Source organism: Ornithorhynchus anatinus, chromosome X1 (genome assembly GCF_004115215.2).
Source record: "Ornithorhynchus anatinus isolate Pmale09 chromosome X1, mOrnAna1.pri.v4, whole genome shotgun sequence".
NCBI classification, from domain to species: domain Eukaryota; kingdom Metazoa; phylum Chordata; class Mammalia; order Monotremata; family Ornithorhynchidae; genus Ornithorhynchus; species Ornithorhynchus anatinus.
In genome coordinates this window covers 16,163,647-16,179,599 of record NC_041749.1, presented here as the reverse complement: position 1 = coordinate 16,179,599, position 15,953 = coordinate 16,163,647, and the positions used below count along the sequence as shown (strand labels likewise).

The 15,953-nt window shown below is 46.1% G+C and overlaps 1 protein-coding gene across 7 annotated transcripts in view; it reads left to right on the top strand.

Moving 5' to 3' along the window:
• The window catches only part of PKHD1 (PKHD1 ciliary IPT domain containing fibrocystin/polyductin), a 344,877-nt gene that overhangs the window by 84,665 nt on the left and 244,259 nt on the right, over window positions 1–15,953 (top strand). For all 7 annotated transcript variants that reach the window (XM_029050691.2, XM_029050690.2, XM_029050688.2 and 4 more), the window contains 2 exons: window positions 3,799–4,015; window positions 10,258–10,408. In XM_029050691.2, coding sequence (XP_028906524.1) covers window positions 3,799–4,015; window positions 10,258–10,408 — 368 coding nt within the window. The remainder of the gene's footprint in view (window positions 1–3,798; window positions 4,016–10,257; window positions 10,409–15,953) is intronic.

Sequence of the window (15,953 nt, the reverse complement as noted above, 5' to 3'; positions counted from 1 at the left end):
TGTGTCTCATTTAAACCTCACATGTGACAGTTAAGTGAATTTCCCCTTGTTCGACCTTATTGGATATGTAGAACGACTGGTCACGTTCCTCTGTGTGACAGAGTTGATTTCAACTAAGAGGAAGACAGTTCTTAAATCTCCCCTCAACCATCGTTTCTCTGGGCTAAAGGAAGCGGAATGATTTCTTAAAGGCCGTGGTCTTTCTTCTTTGTAATATCTCCTCTGCTCACGGCTCTTCAGAAGCAGCGTGGCTTAGTGGAAAGAGCCTGAGCTTGGGAGTCGGAGGTCGTGGGCTCTAATCCCGGCTCTGCCACTTCTCAGCTGTATGACTTTGGGCAAGTCACTTCACTTCTCTGTGCCTCAGTTACCTCATCTGTAAAATGGAGATGAAGACTGTGAGCCCCACGTGGGACAATCTGATTACCTTGTACCTATTTAATAATGTTGATATTTGTTAAGCGCTTACTATGTGCCGAGCACTGTTCTAAGCGCTGGGGTAGACATAGGGGAATCACGTTGTCCCACATGGGGCTCACAGTCTTAATCCCCATTTTACAGATGAGGGAACTGAGGCACAGAGAAGTTAAGTGACTCGCCCACAGTCACACAGCCGACAAGTGGCAGAGCTGGGATTCGAACCCATGACCTCTGACTCCCAAACCTGGGCTCTTTGCACTGAGCCACGCTGCTCTCCCCAGTAAGTGCTCATTAAATAGCACTGATTGATTGCTTCCACGGGAGATAGTATGGCCTAGAAGAACATGGGATGAGGAGTTTGGAGTCCTAGTTCTTGCCTCTGCTCCCCTATTTAGATGTTGTCACCCAACTTTCTGAGCCTCTGTTTTCTCATCTTTAAAATGGGAATAAATGACCTGTTCTGCCTTCCTCGTCGACTTTGAGACCGATTATCTGGTACCTTTCCCTCTTCTTTTAATAGTATAATCAATCGATGGTATTTACTGAGCACTTACTATGTACGGAGCACTGTACTAAGCACTTGGGAGCGTGGACTACAATAGCAATACTTCCCTTTGCCCTTTTCCCAGATATATTTGAAGCATATTTTCTTTCTGACTATCCGGACCCTTCTGTGGTTCTATTGCAATCTGATCCATGAGTGTCTCAGAACAAACGTTCAGATGGACTATGTGATGCCACGGGGATTTTTGCATTTGTTGAAAAAGGATGAGCTGCAACAGAAAGGTCACAAAGATAACCGATGAATTCATGAGAACCCTGCTACCCAAATGCGGGGAAAGTTAATCAACTGCTCTTATATCCACTCAAGCGAATGCTTTGTGATATGGACATTTCACTCGTCCCTCTCCTCCCTAAAATTGTGTATGTACTGGCATATTCGATGTTTAGAGTATTGAATATTCTAAATTCTTATTCTAAATTCAAATATTTAAAATGTTTTAAAATGTTCTAATTCTAAATTCAAATATTTAAAATGTTTTCAAATGTTAAATATTTTAATATTTAAAATATTTAAAATAGATGGTAAACTAGTTTAGGTCAGGGTCTACCAACTCTGTTATATTGCACTCTCCCAAGTGCTTAGTACAATGCTCTGCACACAGCAAACGGTCAAGCAGCGTGGCCTGGTGGAAAGAGCGCAGGCCTGGGAGTTAGAATACCGGATTCTAATCCCTCCTTTCCCAGCTGCTTGCTGTGTGATCTTGGGCAAGTCCCTTAACTTCCCTGTGCCTCAGTTTCCTCAATTATGAAATGGGAGCTTAAATACCTGTTCTCCCTCCTATTTAGACCGTGAGTCCCACGCGGACCGGGGACTGGGTCCAGCCTGATTAACTCGTACCTACCCCAGCACTTAAAACAGCGTTTGACACATAGTAAGAGCTTAAAAAATAGAATAAAAAAATACAGTTGATTCTATGCCTGGCTTCCCTAGCTAGAGTGTAAGCTCCTACTGGGGAAGGAAGAAATCTTGGGCTTCCTTTGAATCGCCCAGACTCTTAATAACAGTGCACTACACTCAGTAAATTCTCAGCAGGTCCTGTTATTATTATTGACTTGTCTGCTGAGGAGACCACTCGGGCTCTCCTGAGCAGAGTTCTCTACTACACAGTGTGTGTCGGTTGTTCTCTAAACAACGAGCACCTTCATAAAAATGAAAACACTGCTTCCAGGTAGCTCCTTGCCTTGAGCAACCAGCCTCAGAGTCGCCCGAGTAATGTTTTTTGGAGGTCGTCTCGGAGAACCCCATTTTTCCCCCTCCATGGTCTCTGGTTCAAAGGTATTGTAGGGGGTGAGAAGCAGTGTGGCTAGTGGGTAGGACACAGGCTTGGATCTCAGAAATACTTGGGTTCTAATCCCGGCTCTGCCATTTCTCCGCTGCATGACCTTGGGTAAGTCAGTTAACTTCTCTGTGCCTCAGTTCCCTCATCTGCAAAACGGGGATTAAGACTGTGAGCCCCAAGGGAACACAGACTGTGTCCAACCTGAACTGTGAGCCCCAAGGGAACACAGACTGTGTCCAACCTGATTAGCTTTTATCTACCCCAGCACTTAGTACTGGGTCTGGCACATAAAAAAAAAAAAGGGACTGGATTGGCCCATGTATTTCTGGTTCCTGATATTCCCATGATTTTCTGTTCGCCTTCTGCTATGGGTAGGCCATCTCTACTTGTTTGGCGGTGCTAACCGACATTGTCTTTTTCTAATTATGTTCCTGAATTTGTAGCGTGAGGGAGCACTCCAAGGCAGATTTTTGTCTCTTCCTGAAAGATCATTTAAGGAGAAGATGGCACCTTCTCTTTGGTCATGATTTTCAGGGCCTCACCTCCCTGCATTCTTGCTTCGGGATCCTGGGTGAGACACAGCACGTTTGTGCCCCTGTTCCGTGACTGTAAGCTCTCGGAGGGCAGGGACTGTGGGGAAGTGGCATGACCCAGTGGAAGGAACATGCACCTGGGAGTCAGAAAACCTGATTTCTAATTCCGGCTTTGGCGTTATCCTGCGGTGTGACCCTGGGCAAGTAATTTAACTTCTCCGTGCTTCAGTTTTCTCACTTAGAAAATGGGGATTGAATCGTCCTCCCTCCGACTTAGACCGTCAGCCCTAGAGACAGGGATTGTGTCCGACGTGATTATCTTTTGTTTTAACGGTATTTGTTAGGCAGTTTATATGTGCCAGACACTGTACTGAGTGCTGGGGTCAATACAAGCTAACCGGGTTGGAGACAGTCCCTGTTCCACAAGGCACTAACAGTCTTAGTCCCCATTTTACAGATGAGCTAACTGTGGCACAGAGGAATGAAATGACTTGCCCAAGGTCACGCAGCAGACACATACATCATACTTCAGGGCTTAGTGTGCTTGGCCCATAGTTAGCGCTTAACAAATATCATTATTATCATTACTACCAGCTCTATTATATGGTACTTTCCCAAGTGCGTAGTAAAATGGCTCAGTGGAAAGAGCCCAGGCTTGGAAGTCAGAGGTCATGGGTTCGAATCCCGGCTCTGCCACTTGTCACCTGTGTGACTGTGGGCAGGTCACTTCACTTCTCTGTGCCTCAGTGGCCTCATCTGTAAAATGGGGATGAAGACTGTGAGCCCCACGTGGGACAACCTGATCACACTGTATACCCCGCCAGTGTGCTTAGAACAGTGCCCTGCACAGAGTAAGCGCTTAACAAAATACCAGCATTATTAAAATGCTCTGCTAGCAGTAAGCTCTCAATAAAGACCACTGCTTGATTTGCGGGGTCCCGGGTTTGGCCAGCTGGTGGGCTCCCGATCATTTAATGATGTCCCACTTTGCCTATCTCTTGCAGCTTCCTTGGCCTTCCTGTGCAGCCTGAGATCCTTGGAGATGATCTGTGAAGCCTCCAGCCATCCCGCCGTCCAGTGTGAAGTGACCATCGGGCCCGGGACAGGCAAGCCCTTGGCAGCGGGGAGCTACATCTACCTGTGCAAAGACGGCCCGGCCTGTCCCATCACCCTCGGTGGCCGGACACACCCAGCCCAGTGGTTCTCTGGCCTTCTCATCAGGTAACCTTCCCCTGCGCTTTTTTTAAATTGGTATTTGTTAAGCGCTTACTATGTGCCAGGCACTGTACCAAGAGCTGGAGTAGATAAAAGTTGATCAGGTTGAACACAGTCCCTGTCCCACATGGGACTCACCGTCTTAATCCCCATTTGGCAGAAGAAGGAACTAAGGCACAGAGAAGTAAAGTGACTTACCCAAGATCACGGAGCAGAGAATGGGGGGAATCTGGGATTAGAACCCAGGGTCTTAGGACTCTCAGGCCTGTGCTCTATCCATTAGGCATGAGAAGCCTAATTGAGAAGCAGCGTGGCTCAGTGGGAAGAGCACGGGCTTGGGAGTCACAGGTCCTGGGTTCGAATTCCGGCTCTGCCACTTGTCGGCTGTGTGACCGTGGGCAGGTCACTTCACTTCTCTGTGCCTCAGTTACCTCATCCCCTTAATGGGGATTAAGACTGTGAGCCTCACGTGGGACAACCTGATTACCCTGTAGCTACCCCAGCGCTTAGAACAGTGCTCTGCACATAGTAAGCGCTTAACAAATACTAACATTATTATTATTGAGAGTCAAAGGTCATGGGTTCTAATCCCGCTCCGCTGCTTGTCAGCTGTGGGACTTCGGGCAAGTCACTTCACTTCTCTGGGCCTCAGTTCCCTCATTTATAAAATGAGGATTAAAACCGTGAGCCCCACGTGGGACAATGCGATCACCTTGTATTCCCTCCCGACGCTTAGAACAGTGCTCTGCACATAGTAAGTGCTTATCAGATACCACCATTATTATTAGGCCATGTTGCTTGGGGGAAGGGCCTGTGGCTGTGCCAGGAAGGAAAGAGCAGAGGAGTGACAGACCTCTCAGCCCCATGGTGAAAGACCCCGGTGGTTTCTCAGACAGTAGGGAAAGCTGAGAAGTGGCTTGATGTAGTGGACAGAGCCCGGGCCTGGGAGTCAGAAGGACCTGGGTTCTAATTCCAGCTCCTCCACCTGTCTGCTGTGTGACCTCGGCCAAGTCACTTAACTTCTCCAGGCCTCATTTCTTCATCTGCAAAATGGGGATTAAGACTGTGAGCCTCATGATTAGTCTGTACCTATCCAGGCACTTAGTAGAGTTCCTGGCACATAGTAAGCGCTCAACAAATACCGTAAATTAAAAAAAAAGGACATTCTATATTTAATTCCACCTGGTGTGGGTAACCAAGCATCTCCAGGCCTTTTCTTTTTTTTTCTTCCCCCCACAAATGTTCAAGAGAACATCTGAAAAATCCATCCAGTAAACAGCCCACTTTGTTCTTGCTTAGATTTTAATATTTATCTTCCGATCCAAAGCAACATCTGGTGAATGCCAATGGGGAAAAAGATTAGACGTTATGAAAAACAGAAGGGTTGTTTTTCTTTCCTTTCCTCTTTTTTTCTTTTCTTTCCAAACAGATTTACAAGTTAAAAAAAAAAAGGCACTGAAAACTCTGTCAGATTGTACGGTGTTTACTTAAAGGAAGGTGGGAGGGCTGGTGGAATCGCTGTAGGTTTAGGATTTGGACACCGTCGGCTTCTAAGGAATTGCTTTTTCAGCTTCAAAAACTTTTCGAGTCTCAGTTTGAAATCCCAATCTCAAGAGAAATAGAACAATCTGATGATGTTGGGTGCTCTGGGGCTGCCTTAACTTTAGACGAGGTAAACGGAAGTGGCGTGGCCATACCTTTTCCCTGAAATGTTGCGGAGCTGTAACACTTTGCATCGCACCCTTCTGATGCCTCCGCCGACAAAAAGGATATAAACTACTCTTTTAACTTGCTGGGTGGTTGCTATGACTTTTTAACAAGGTCTTGTTTTCCCATTAAAAATTCTCTTGCGGAAACATAAAGTAAGAGGGCAATAGCCCTTGTCTTATGGAGAGCCACACTTTTGAATACCTTGAATCAAGCCTTGATTTTTCTCAGAGCAAGCTAAGTGGCCAGCGGATGTGCAATTGTCTCGTAGTCGATATTTATCGGGCACCCACTGCCATTTGGGAAAGTCAACAGATGCACGCGACACATTCCCAACTCTGTTAGATTTTATTCTCCCAAGTACACTCCTCTGCACATAGTAAGTGACATCGAACAATGATATTTATTGACCATTTACTGTGTGCAGAGCAGTGTATTAAGAGCTTGGGGGAGTACAATATAACTGACTTGGTAGACGCGTTCCCTGCCGACAATGAGCTTAAAGTCTAGAGGGAGTTTAGAGGCTAGATTTCCTGCCCCAAAGGGCTTCCACTCTAAAGAGGGCAATTTACGTTCTCTTGCTTCCGGAAACCAGTATCCTTTCGAAGGTTACATCGGAGGGCAGATATCCTCTAGAAAAATGAATCATTATCATCTTCATCCCGAGCATTTGTTGAGCACTTACTCTGTGCAGAACCCTATATTAGGTACTTGGGAAGCTACAAGAGGCTAAGAATAATAACTGTGGTATTTGTTAAAGTCTCTGCATCGAAAGCCTTGTGCGAAATGCTGGGACAGATTCAGTATAATCAGATCAGGCAAAATTCAAGAGGGAGAGAGGACACTTTTTTTTTTTTAATGGCATTTGTTAAGCACGTCAGTCATTTATTGAGCGCTTACTGTGTGCAGAGCACCGTACTAAGCGCTTGTAATGTACAATTCGGCAACAGATAGAGACAATCCCTGACCAACAACGGGCTCACAGTCTTATTATGTGCCAGGCGCTGAACTAAGCACTAGGGTAGATTCAAGATAATTGGATTGGGTACAGTGTCCCAAGTAAGGCTCACAGTCTTAATCCCCGTTTTACAGATGAGGCTCAAAGAAGTGAAGTGACCTGCCCAAGGTCACACAGCAGACAACTGGTGGACCCAGCATTAGAACCCAACTCCTTCTGACTCCCAAGCCAGTGCTCTATCAATAAGCCCACACTTACTGTGTTAAGCATTGTTCTACACCCTGTAGGTACAAGTGATGAGATCAACAAAAAAATCAAGTCGCAGCAACACAGCACAAGGTTTTTATTGCAATATTTAATACAGATCTGTTCGGGTCAGGACCCTAAAAGCGGGCTCAACCTCATCACCAAAAAGTGGAAGAGGTAACTAATTATGGTCTGTGGTGGATGTGGTGTTCCTTCATACTTAGAATCCAATCAAGTATGGCTCCTGTTTTCTTAACTGATAATAGGGTGTGGTTGAAACTGACAAGAGGGGAAGGCTGGGCTTGGAGAACGATTAAGACAAACAAGTAGATTAATGAACAGTGGAGACTGAAAGCAAAATGGAGGAAGGCTGGTTAAGAGGTGGTTTCTACACAAGGCAGTCATGTTGGTCACAGTCCCTGTCCCACATTGGCCTCACAGTCTAAGTAGGAGGGAGGGGGCTTTAATCTCCATTTTACAAATGAGGCAATTGAGGCCCAGAGAAATTAAGTGACTTGCCCAAGGTCACACAGCAGGCTAGTGCTAGAAGTGGGATTAGAACCCGGGTCCTCGGACTCCCGGGCCTGCGGTCTTTCCACTAGGCCACGCTGCTTCTCACGATGTGAGAATGTGAGAGAACGGGGTCACCCGCATCCGCTAGGGTCGGGGTAACCTGGGTAAGGGTAATCCAACAAGGACATCTCCATGACAGGCAACAGGAGGCAGCTAGGACCAAGCCAACTCTGTATGTCCTGAGAGATGTTACTCCAGCCACTGGGCTTTTTCAGCACTCTTATCCACGGACCCCTTAATCTCTCTGGACTCAATACGTATTTCTTTACCAGTCAATCGTGTTTATTGAGTGCTTACTGTGCGCAAAGCACTTAACACTTGGGCGAGTACAAGATAGAGTTGGTTGACACATTCCCTCCCCCCGTTGAGCTCACAGCCTAGACGGCAAGGCAGAAATTCATATAAATAAATGACAGATCTGTACATGAGTGTACAGGATGTCGCGGAAGAAAGTGGGAGAAGAGGAAAGGAGGGCTCAGTCAGGGAAGCCCTCATGGAGGAGGTGTGCTTTCAGTAAGGCTTTGAAGAGTGGGAAAGAGTATCTGTTGGATATGAAAAGGGAAGGCTTTCTAGGCCAGTGGCAGGAAGTGGGTGAGAGGTCGGGGGCAAGATGGATTAAGGTCCTGTGAGTAAGTTGGCATTAGAGAAGTGAAGTGTGTGGGCTGGGTTGTGTAGTAGGAGTGTGGTGAAATAAGAGAGGAGGCTTTAGCCAGCTGCCTCCACTTTGACCCAGATGATCGTGACGGTGCATTTGAGAGCATCATCATGACGATCCGCATCCCGCCGAAGAAGCTGAGGCTCGGTTTGTTGGGCAGCGTCTCCACAAGCCTGATCCTTTACTAACGATGTCAGTTTTGGCCCCGCAGACTGAATCAGGCAAAGTGGGAAGCCCTCAGCTGTCACTGTGAACCTTGGTTCCATCCAAACCTCAACAGATTAGGGGACAAATAGGGCTCATTTTATTTTTTTTTAATTTCACTTACATCTGATTTCTTTGAGAGAGTGGATCTTACACTGATTTCTGCGGCTGCTTCTTGTTATTTCCCACATGCTTCTTCACCTCTGAACTACCATGGACTCCTCTGGATTACTTAACTCTCTCTAAAAGAGGGACTGGTTAATAATAATAATGATAAATGTACTATTTGGTATTATTTGACCGTAGATTTGAACCCTTGCTGATGCTTTATATGCCTCCGATTCATAAGTCTACCCACCCAACCTGAGAGATAAGTGATGTGAAGCCCAACACACACAAGGCAGAAAATGGATTTTTTTTTTAAAAATAGGATTTTTACCAATATAACCAGAGAGAACTCTGAGCCAGTACTGTGCCTCACTTCCTTTCCTGCTCCTGGTTTGCTCTTCGCTAGAAGCAGACTTTGCTACTGAGTTGCAAACTTCCTGGTTCTCAAAATGAGTAAGGCGTCCTTAAACCTTTGTCCTTTTGCATGAGCCGCAGTAGCTTGGCCTGCTGGAAAGAGTGGGACCCGGGTTCAAATCCCAGCCCTGCCACTTGACAGCTGTGTGACCCCGGTCAAGTCATTTAACATTTTTGGACCCCCCCCCCTAAAATCGGGATTCAAAACCAGTTCTCCCTCCCTACCAGAGTGTGAGCCTTGTGATAGGGCAGACTATCTCCTATCTGATTGTGTTGTGTCTACCCCAGTGCGGAGCTTGGAAATAGTAAGTACGTAATGACTATCACAATTATACAGTATTTGATTAATAATAATCGTCCTTATCGAGCACTTACCACGTGGCAGAGCACTGTACTATGAGCTTGGGAGAGTCCAATCCAATAGATACATTTCCTTCCTACAGTGAGATTAGATACCACCCGCAACCTGCAAGGAAATAGTGTGTTTCCTGGGGGTGGGTAGTGAGAAAGATGGGGTGTCTAGTGTCCTTTGAGTTCTGGTGGCAAAATCCTGTCACTTAAAAGCAATTCACAAAGGCAGAGGGAGAGAGGCACCCCCAAATGCATGACTCCATCTGCCTCCCGCAAGCCTTGAGCTGGCAGATGCCGCCAAAGGGCTGATTTATTTTACTTCCTCCCTCGTGGACTTCTCTCCTTGTTGCAAGAGGAGGTTTGAGAGCAAGTGGCTGGCGGTGTAACTGGCACATATATCGAATCTCCTTAGTCTGGGCTGTTAAGTAAGTTTAATTAATTTACTAAGTTAATGTTCCACTGCTAGCAACAGAGCCTCATTGCTATCAGCTGGGGAGAGGGAATTGGAAGTCTAAATGAGCTCATTTTTTCACAGTTGGAATTAGGGACCAGTTAGCCAGTTGTGTGGGTTTTCCAATTTCTCCTTCTGCCCTGAGGGAATTTTCAGGCTATTCTCTCCCCAGTGCTAAGTGTGAATAAGAGTGGGAAGGGGGGAAAGGGGGAAAAAAGAGAGAAAGGAAAAACAATATGTCCTCCCTGATCGCTCCAGTCTTCCAGGAGGAAGAGCGCTTGGGTTCGCCTGCCTGACTTGAGCTTGGGAAAGCTTTTGTAGCTCCTCGAGGAGATCCGGAAAAGGAGAGCGGCACCCGTGAAGGATATTTACCAGGCGCGCTTTCGTCGCGGGAGCGGCAGATAAAGGAAAACAAATAAACAATAAAAGAAAGGAAACAAAATTACCGAAATTTGCAAAATTTGACAAATGGTGGCCCAGGCTTGCCACAAGCTAATGGCTTGCAATGATTAATAAGAGTAAAAATAATTGCATTTCATTAAGATTGATGACACCCCATTTAACCTCCCCTCTCGTTTCAGCCCTAAAGTGGAAAGAGATGAAGTTCTCATCTATAATAGCTCCTGTAACATTACCATGGAAACTGAGGCAGAGATGAAGTGTGAGGGTCCTAATCAACCAATTACCGCCAAGATTACTGAGATACAGAAACAGCCGGGCCAGAACACTCAGGTATAATCAAATCTTTTTTACAGACTGATTCTAGACGGCTCAGAATTAAATTTGTACTATTGTGTACATTTAAAAGAACACAATTTCATCTGAGTGGTTGCAATATATAATATTAAATGCTTTCAAACTTTGAATAGCTGACCTAATGCGCCACGTCTGATTCCTAGTTAACTCCGGTTGTTCATTGCTTTTTTCTGAAACACGAGTGGAGGCTCCTCGCCCTTTTCAAAAAAAATAACACAAGGTTGCCTCTTTCCAACTCAGTCCCCCTTTCTGGGTGGATTCCATGCTGTCGGGTGGGTGGGTCCCGGGTTGTTTTTCTCTCCCTGAAAATGTCATGGCTGCTTTGTATTTGGAAGGATTTCACATCCCTTAAACTGTCCCTCAGCGCCCCAGAACAGAGCAGCAGCCTCCTCCGGGGCTGAGCCCAGGGGAACAGCTCTGCCTGTTCTCTGACCTGGGGGAGAGCGGTGGAGAAATTGGGAATGAAGGGGACTCCGGGTTACCCAGCCCAATCTCTCGCTTGCCCCCGGAGAGTTGGAGCTGTCTAAACTAATCCTCCAAACGATCGCCTAACTCTCTGGAAACTTCCCGGAGCAGAAGATTCCCAGCCTGCCAGAGGACATTGCTACGGTGACACTGGAGTGGCGAGGGCGGGGGAAGAGGGGGAGGAGAGCTTCCCTTTGGGAAACCAGCAGATCATTTGTAACCTGTGCTCCCTGCATCTTTGGTATTTTCACACACTCAGGGCCTTACTTGCCATCCACATACAGGGGACTTCCAAATCTTTTTTTTTTTATGGTCTGTCTTTCTTGTCTGTCTCCATCGCTGCCTGTCTCAGTTTCTGCCTCTGTCTCTCTGCCTCTGTCTGTGTCTCTTGCCTGTCTTTCTCTCTCTGTCTTTGTCTCTCTCTGTCTCTACCGGTCTTTCTCTGTCTCTGCCTTTATCTCTCTGCCTCCTTGTCTCTCTCTATCCCTCTGTCTTTCTCATCCAGTCATTCACTTCCTAAAGTACATTTCTACCTGAATAACTTCCTAGCACCTCATTGCCTCGGGGAAAAAAAAAATCCCTCCAATCTTCTCTATGTGATCAAGATTCTTAATTGGTCCTTATAGAGAAAATTAATCAATCTAGGGTATTTACTGAGCACTTACTGTGTGCCGAGCACTGTACTAACACATGGGCGAGTAAAGTACAACAGAGTTGGAAGACAAGTTCCCCACCCAGTAGGGACGTTTTTCCTGAACAACTACTCTATGCAGGGCATGGTACTAAGTACTTGGGGACATAGGAGAGAATAATAAAACACAATCTCTGCCCTTGAAGAACTTTCAGCCTATTGGGAAAGACACATTTGGGTACTGAAATGAAGCAATGATTTAAAGACTGTCCAGGTCCTGCCTTTCCTGTATGAACAATTTGGCTTCTGACCTCCCCCTCCTTCAGCCTCCCTTCTCTTTCAGTTCTGAAGGCTGCTCTGAGTCCTCTCTGGAGTTGACCGCTTTAGCCACGTCACTCCCCTCTTGTGAACTCCCCAGTGGTTCTCTGGCACTCAGCAAAACAAATTCCAAGCCGTAATGTTGGGTTCCAGAATCCTCCTTCAATTCCCTCAGTCCCACTTTTACCCCCTTTCATTCCTTGCCACAGCCCTGCCCATTCAGGGTTATTTCTCCCTCATTCCCTGCATCTGGACTATTCTCTGCATGACACTACCCCTACAATTGGTCTCAGCAATCTTCCTCTCCCACTCCCTCAGATTCCTTCTGTCCCAGGAATCCAATTCCAGTTCTAGACCCTTTCCCCACTTTTATAATGCCAGGAAGTGACAGGAGAAGGTTTTTGGTTTTCTTCTTAAATGTATTTAGTCTGGTATATATTTAACCAAATAAACCACTGGCTGTTTTTTTTCAATCTGTCAGATAGCAAACCCCCTGAGGACAAGGATTGGCTTTTCTGTAATTTGAACGAGAACACTACATAGGTTTGGGTCCAACCGGTACCCCAAAATGCTTTTGGAAATCTCCCTTCTTGGGTGTTTGTGGTCTGAAGGAGCAGAAGTCATCTCTTGTCACCGCCATCTACGTGGTCAGTGTGTTCACATTAAATGGCGGTCTCCATGGCCTTCACCTAAGAGGACGTCTCAAGCCATGCAAAACAGTGAGGTTTTCATCCCATTTTGATCTGTTCTGGGTAACCTCTCTACTGGTTAACCTCTCATTACAGGTACAGTGCCAGCTTCACTATCAGTCAATCAGTGGTATTTACTGAGTGCTTACTTCGTACAGAGCACTGTACTAAGGGTTTGGGAGAGTACAGTAGGACAAAGTTGGTAGACATGGTGCCTGCCCACAACAACAAGAATCTTGCAGTCTACAGACACTCTTGGAGAGTGTCTGCCATCTTAGCTGAGTGTATAAGTGCAGGTGCTTCTTGTCAAACAGGGTAGATCTATCCACTCTCTGGTTTGCAGCTGATCTGTCTGAAGGACTGAGGGAATTCTGTTCAGATTTGAGCATCTGCTCCAAGGAGGATTTGAGCGCTTCCATTGAAGGCTCTTATGGCCTTGGATCCAAAAGAGCCCTAGGGCCTCCTGTTGAACCGGCCTGCTAAACAGGGGTTCTGGTTGGGTATTTTCGGGCCATTGGTTTGCTCTTTACTGCTTGGAGTATTTTCAATCTCTTCTTCCCTCTGGCTGTGAATTTGCAAAGAAATTGTGGCAATGTGGTGTAACCTGGAGAATAAAATTTCCCCTAGCTTTGGTTCTGAAGGAGTCACTCCAGCATTTGGCAAAATCCAACAACCTCTCCTAGATTTCCTTGAAAGGTCGCCAGCAGCAGGAAGAGACTTTCTAAGTGTTGGGCTTGAATTTGAGGTTTGGAGACTATGCCCCGTGATAGATCTTTTGATGAACTTGAGACTTGAACCTCCTCCAGTGCCATATTTTCTTCACTGCCGAAACCCAGTTATCTTAGTTCTCACTGTGGAATTCTGACCTCCCGTCTTTGCCCTTCTTTCTGCATTCCACTTGGCTTTTCCCTCTTTCCCTGATTTCTCTTCCAGGTGCTGTGGACCTGGGAGAGCAGGGGCATACTTCTTCCAAACAACAGGTTGGACTATTTTTTTTTTGTATTTGTTAAGTGCTTACTATGTGCCAGTCACTGTCCTAAGTTCTGGGATAGATACAAACTAATCAGGTTGGACACAGTCCCAGGTCTCACATAGCGCTCACAGTCTTAATCCCCATTTTACAGATGAGGAACTGAGGCTCAGAGAAGGGATGTGACTTGCACAAGGCCACACAATAGACAAGTGGTGGAACTGGGATTAGAAACCAGGTCCTTTGGCTCCTGGGCCTGTACTCTTGCCACTAGGTCGCACTGCTTTGTTTCATGTCAGAACCCCAAGTGTGCGGGATTATCAAAGAATGATCATAGTGAAACAAAGATATGCTTAAAATCAAGCTAATGCCTTAGCTTTTCCTGAGTTAGTGGTTTGTTTGCTCTCTCAGACACCCGTGCAGTAGATGATATATTTGAGGACCCTTGAGTGATCTCGTACTAGCTTGAATGATGTATGAGCACACTCCTTTGGTAGCATTCACTATTGTCCTAAGTCTGGAGAGTCATCTAAATTGGGGAGTCCATCATTCAATCCATCATATTTATTGAGCACTAATAAATAATAAATATATACTTTTTTCATATTTGAATAAATGTAAGCACTTACCATATGCAGGCACTGTATGAATATCTTGAGAGAGTACAACACAACAATATAATAGACACGTTCCCTGCCCACAGTGGGCTTTCAGTCTAGATGGGGAGACAGACATTAAGATAAATAAATTACAGATATGTACATAAGTCCTGTGGGGCTAGGGCTGATGGTAGTGAAAAAAGGCAGCTGACAGAGCAACACAAAATGAGTGGAAAAAGAAGAAATGAGGATTTAGGCAGGGAAGGCCTCTTGGAGGAGATGTGCCTTCAACAAGACTTGGAAAATGGGAGAGGAATTGTCTGGCGCATATGAAAAGGGAGGGCATTCCAGGCCAGAGGCATGAGGTGGACGAGAGGTCGGTGGCGAGATAGACGAGATTGTGGTCTAGTGAGTAGGTTGGCATTAGAGGAGTGAAGAGTTTGAGCTAAGTTGTAGTAGGAGAGTAGTGAGGTGAGGTAGGAGGGGGCAAGTTGACTGACTGCTTTTAAGCCGACGGTAAGGAGTTTCCATCACGGTTTATTAAGAAAATGAAGCCAACCCCAGTTCTATAGGAAAACATGGCAGTGATGTTACTATGTGAGGCTCTGGAAGAGAACAAGGCTTAGTTTTCTGTTTACCACTTTGGGAAGAGTCTGAAGAAAATTGAGTGGGTCCGAGAGGATGTGTCTCAGTGTCTGTGTGCCTCTGGAAGTAGTAACAGAAGGCTTGGAGGAACAGTAGAGTGTTGCCTTTCAAATGGTTAAGAATATGTCCCATAAACACCCTGAATAGGGCTTTCTCTAAGAATGGTCTGTTCTTAGAACTGAGACACAGTTTTGGAATCAATCAGAACACTGTGCTGTGTTAGGGAGAGTACAGTATAACAGAGTTGGTAGACACGTTCCCTGCTCGCAATGAGCTTACAGACTCGAAGCGGAGACAGAAATTTATGTAAATAAATAAATTACAGATATGTACGTAAGCGCTCTGGGGCTGAGGGAGGGGTGAATAAAGAGTACAAATCCAAGTGCAAGGGTGAGGCAGAAGGGGATGGGAGAAGAGGAAGTGAGGACTCAGTTGGGGAAGGCCTCTTGAGAAGATGTGCTTTTAATAAGGCCAAAATGAAAGGGGTATTAAGGACATCACTCTTGTTCATATGTAAAGTCCTGATCATGGAAAGAAAAGCCTGGAGCCTTGGCCTGAGGTTGTCTAGTCCATCCTCAGGTTTCCAGGCAGGATTGTTCCACGTCAGAAAAGGCCCCTTGTGTGTTCAGAGCATCTTTTTCACCTTTTAACTGATACTGCCAATAAAGGGGAGGGAGAGGGAATGAGAGAGGGCAGAGATAGCATCTGCCCAGCCACTGACTGGCCACAGCTCCTTGTTGCTCTTCAGTCTGAGTCTTTAATCCTTTCAAGAGATTCCATCTTGATTCCATCTAGCCTCAAAGCCCTTAGTAATTTTTCAACGGCAACCTAAGGGGCCGGCATTTCAGGTGGAACCAATGAACAAGAGGAAGAGGGAGACCGTTCCAGAAACAATATGTCCAGAGAGCTGGAAATGAGTCACTTCCCTGAAGCCTTTTTCCATTTTGGGTTGCAATCTGGAATCCTTGTCTCATTTTCTTGCTCTCCCCTCCTAAATCCTGGACCCCCAGAGACCCCCATCCTCCCCACCCCCAAGCCCCAGGATTTAGAAAGAGCCCTGCTGCTGGAATTTGTAATTCTCTGGAGCCTAGCTCACCTCCACTAGTTTCCCCTACATTTTGTCCCACTGGTGTCCAAGTAGTTGTGTATGTAGATGAAAGGGGTATAGGAGGGTACTGTGCTTCTCTAGAATGGTTGGATCCTG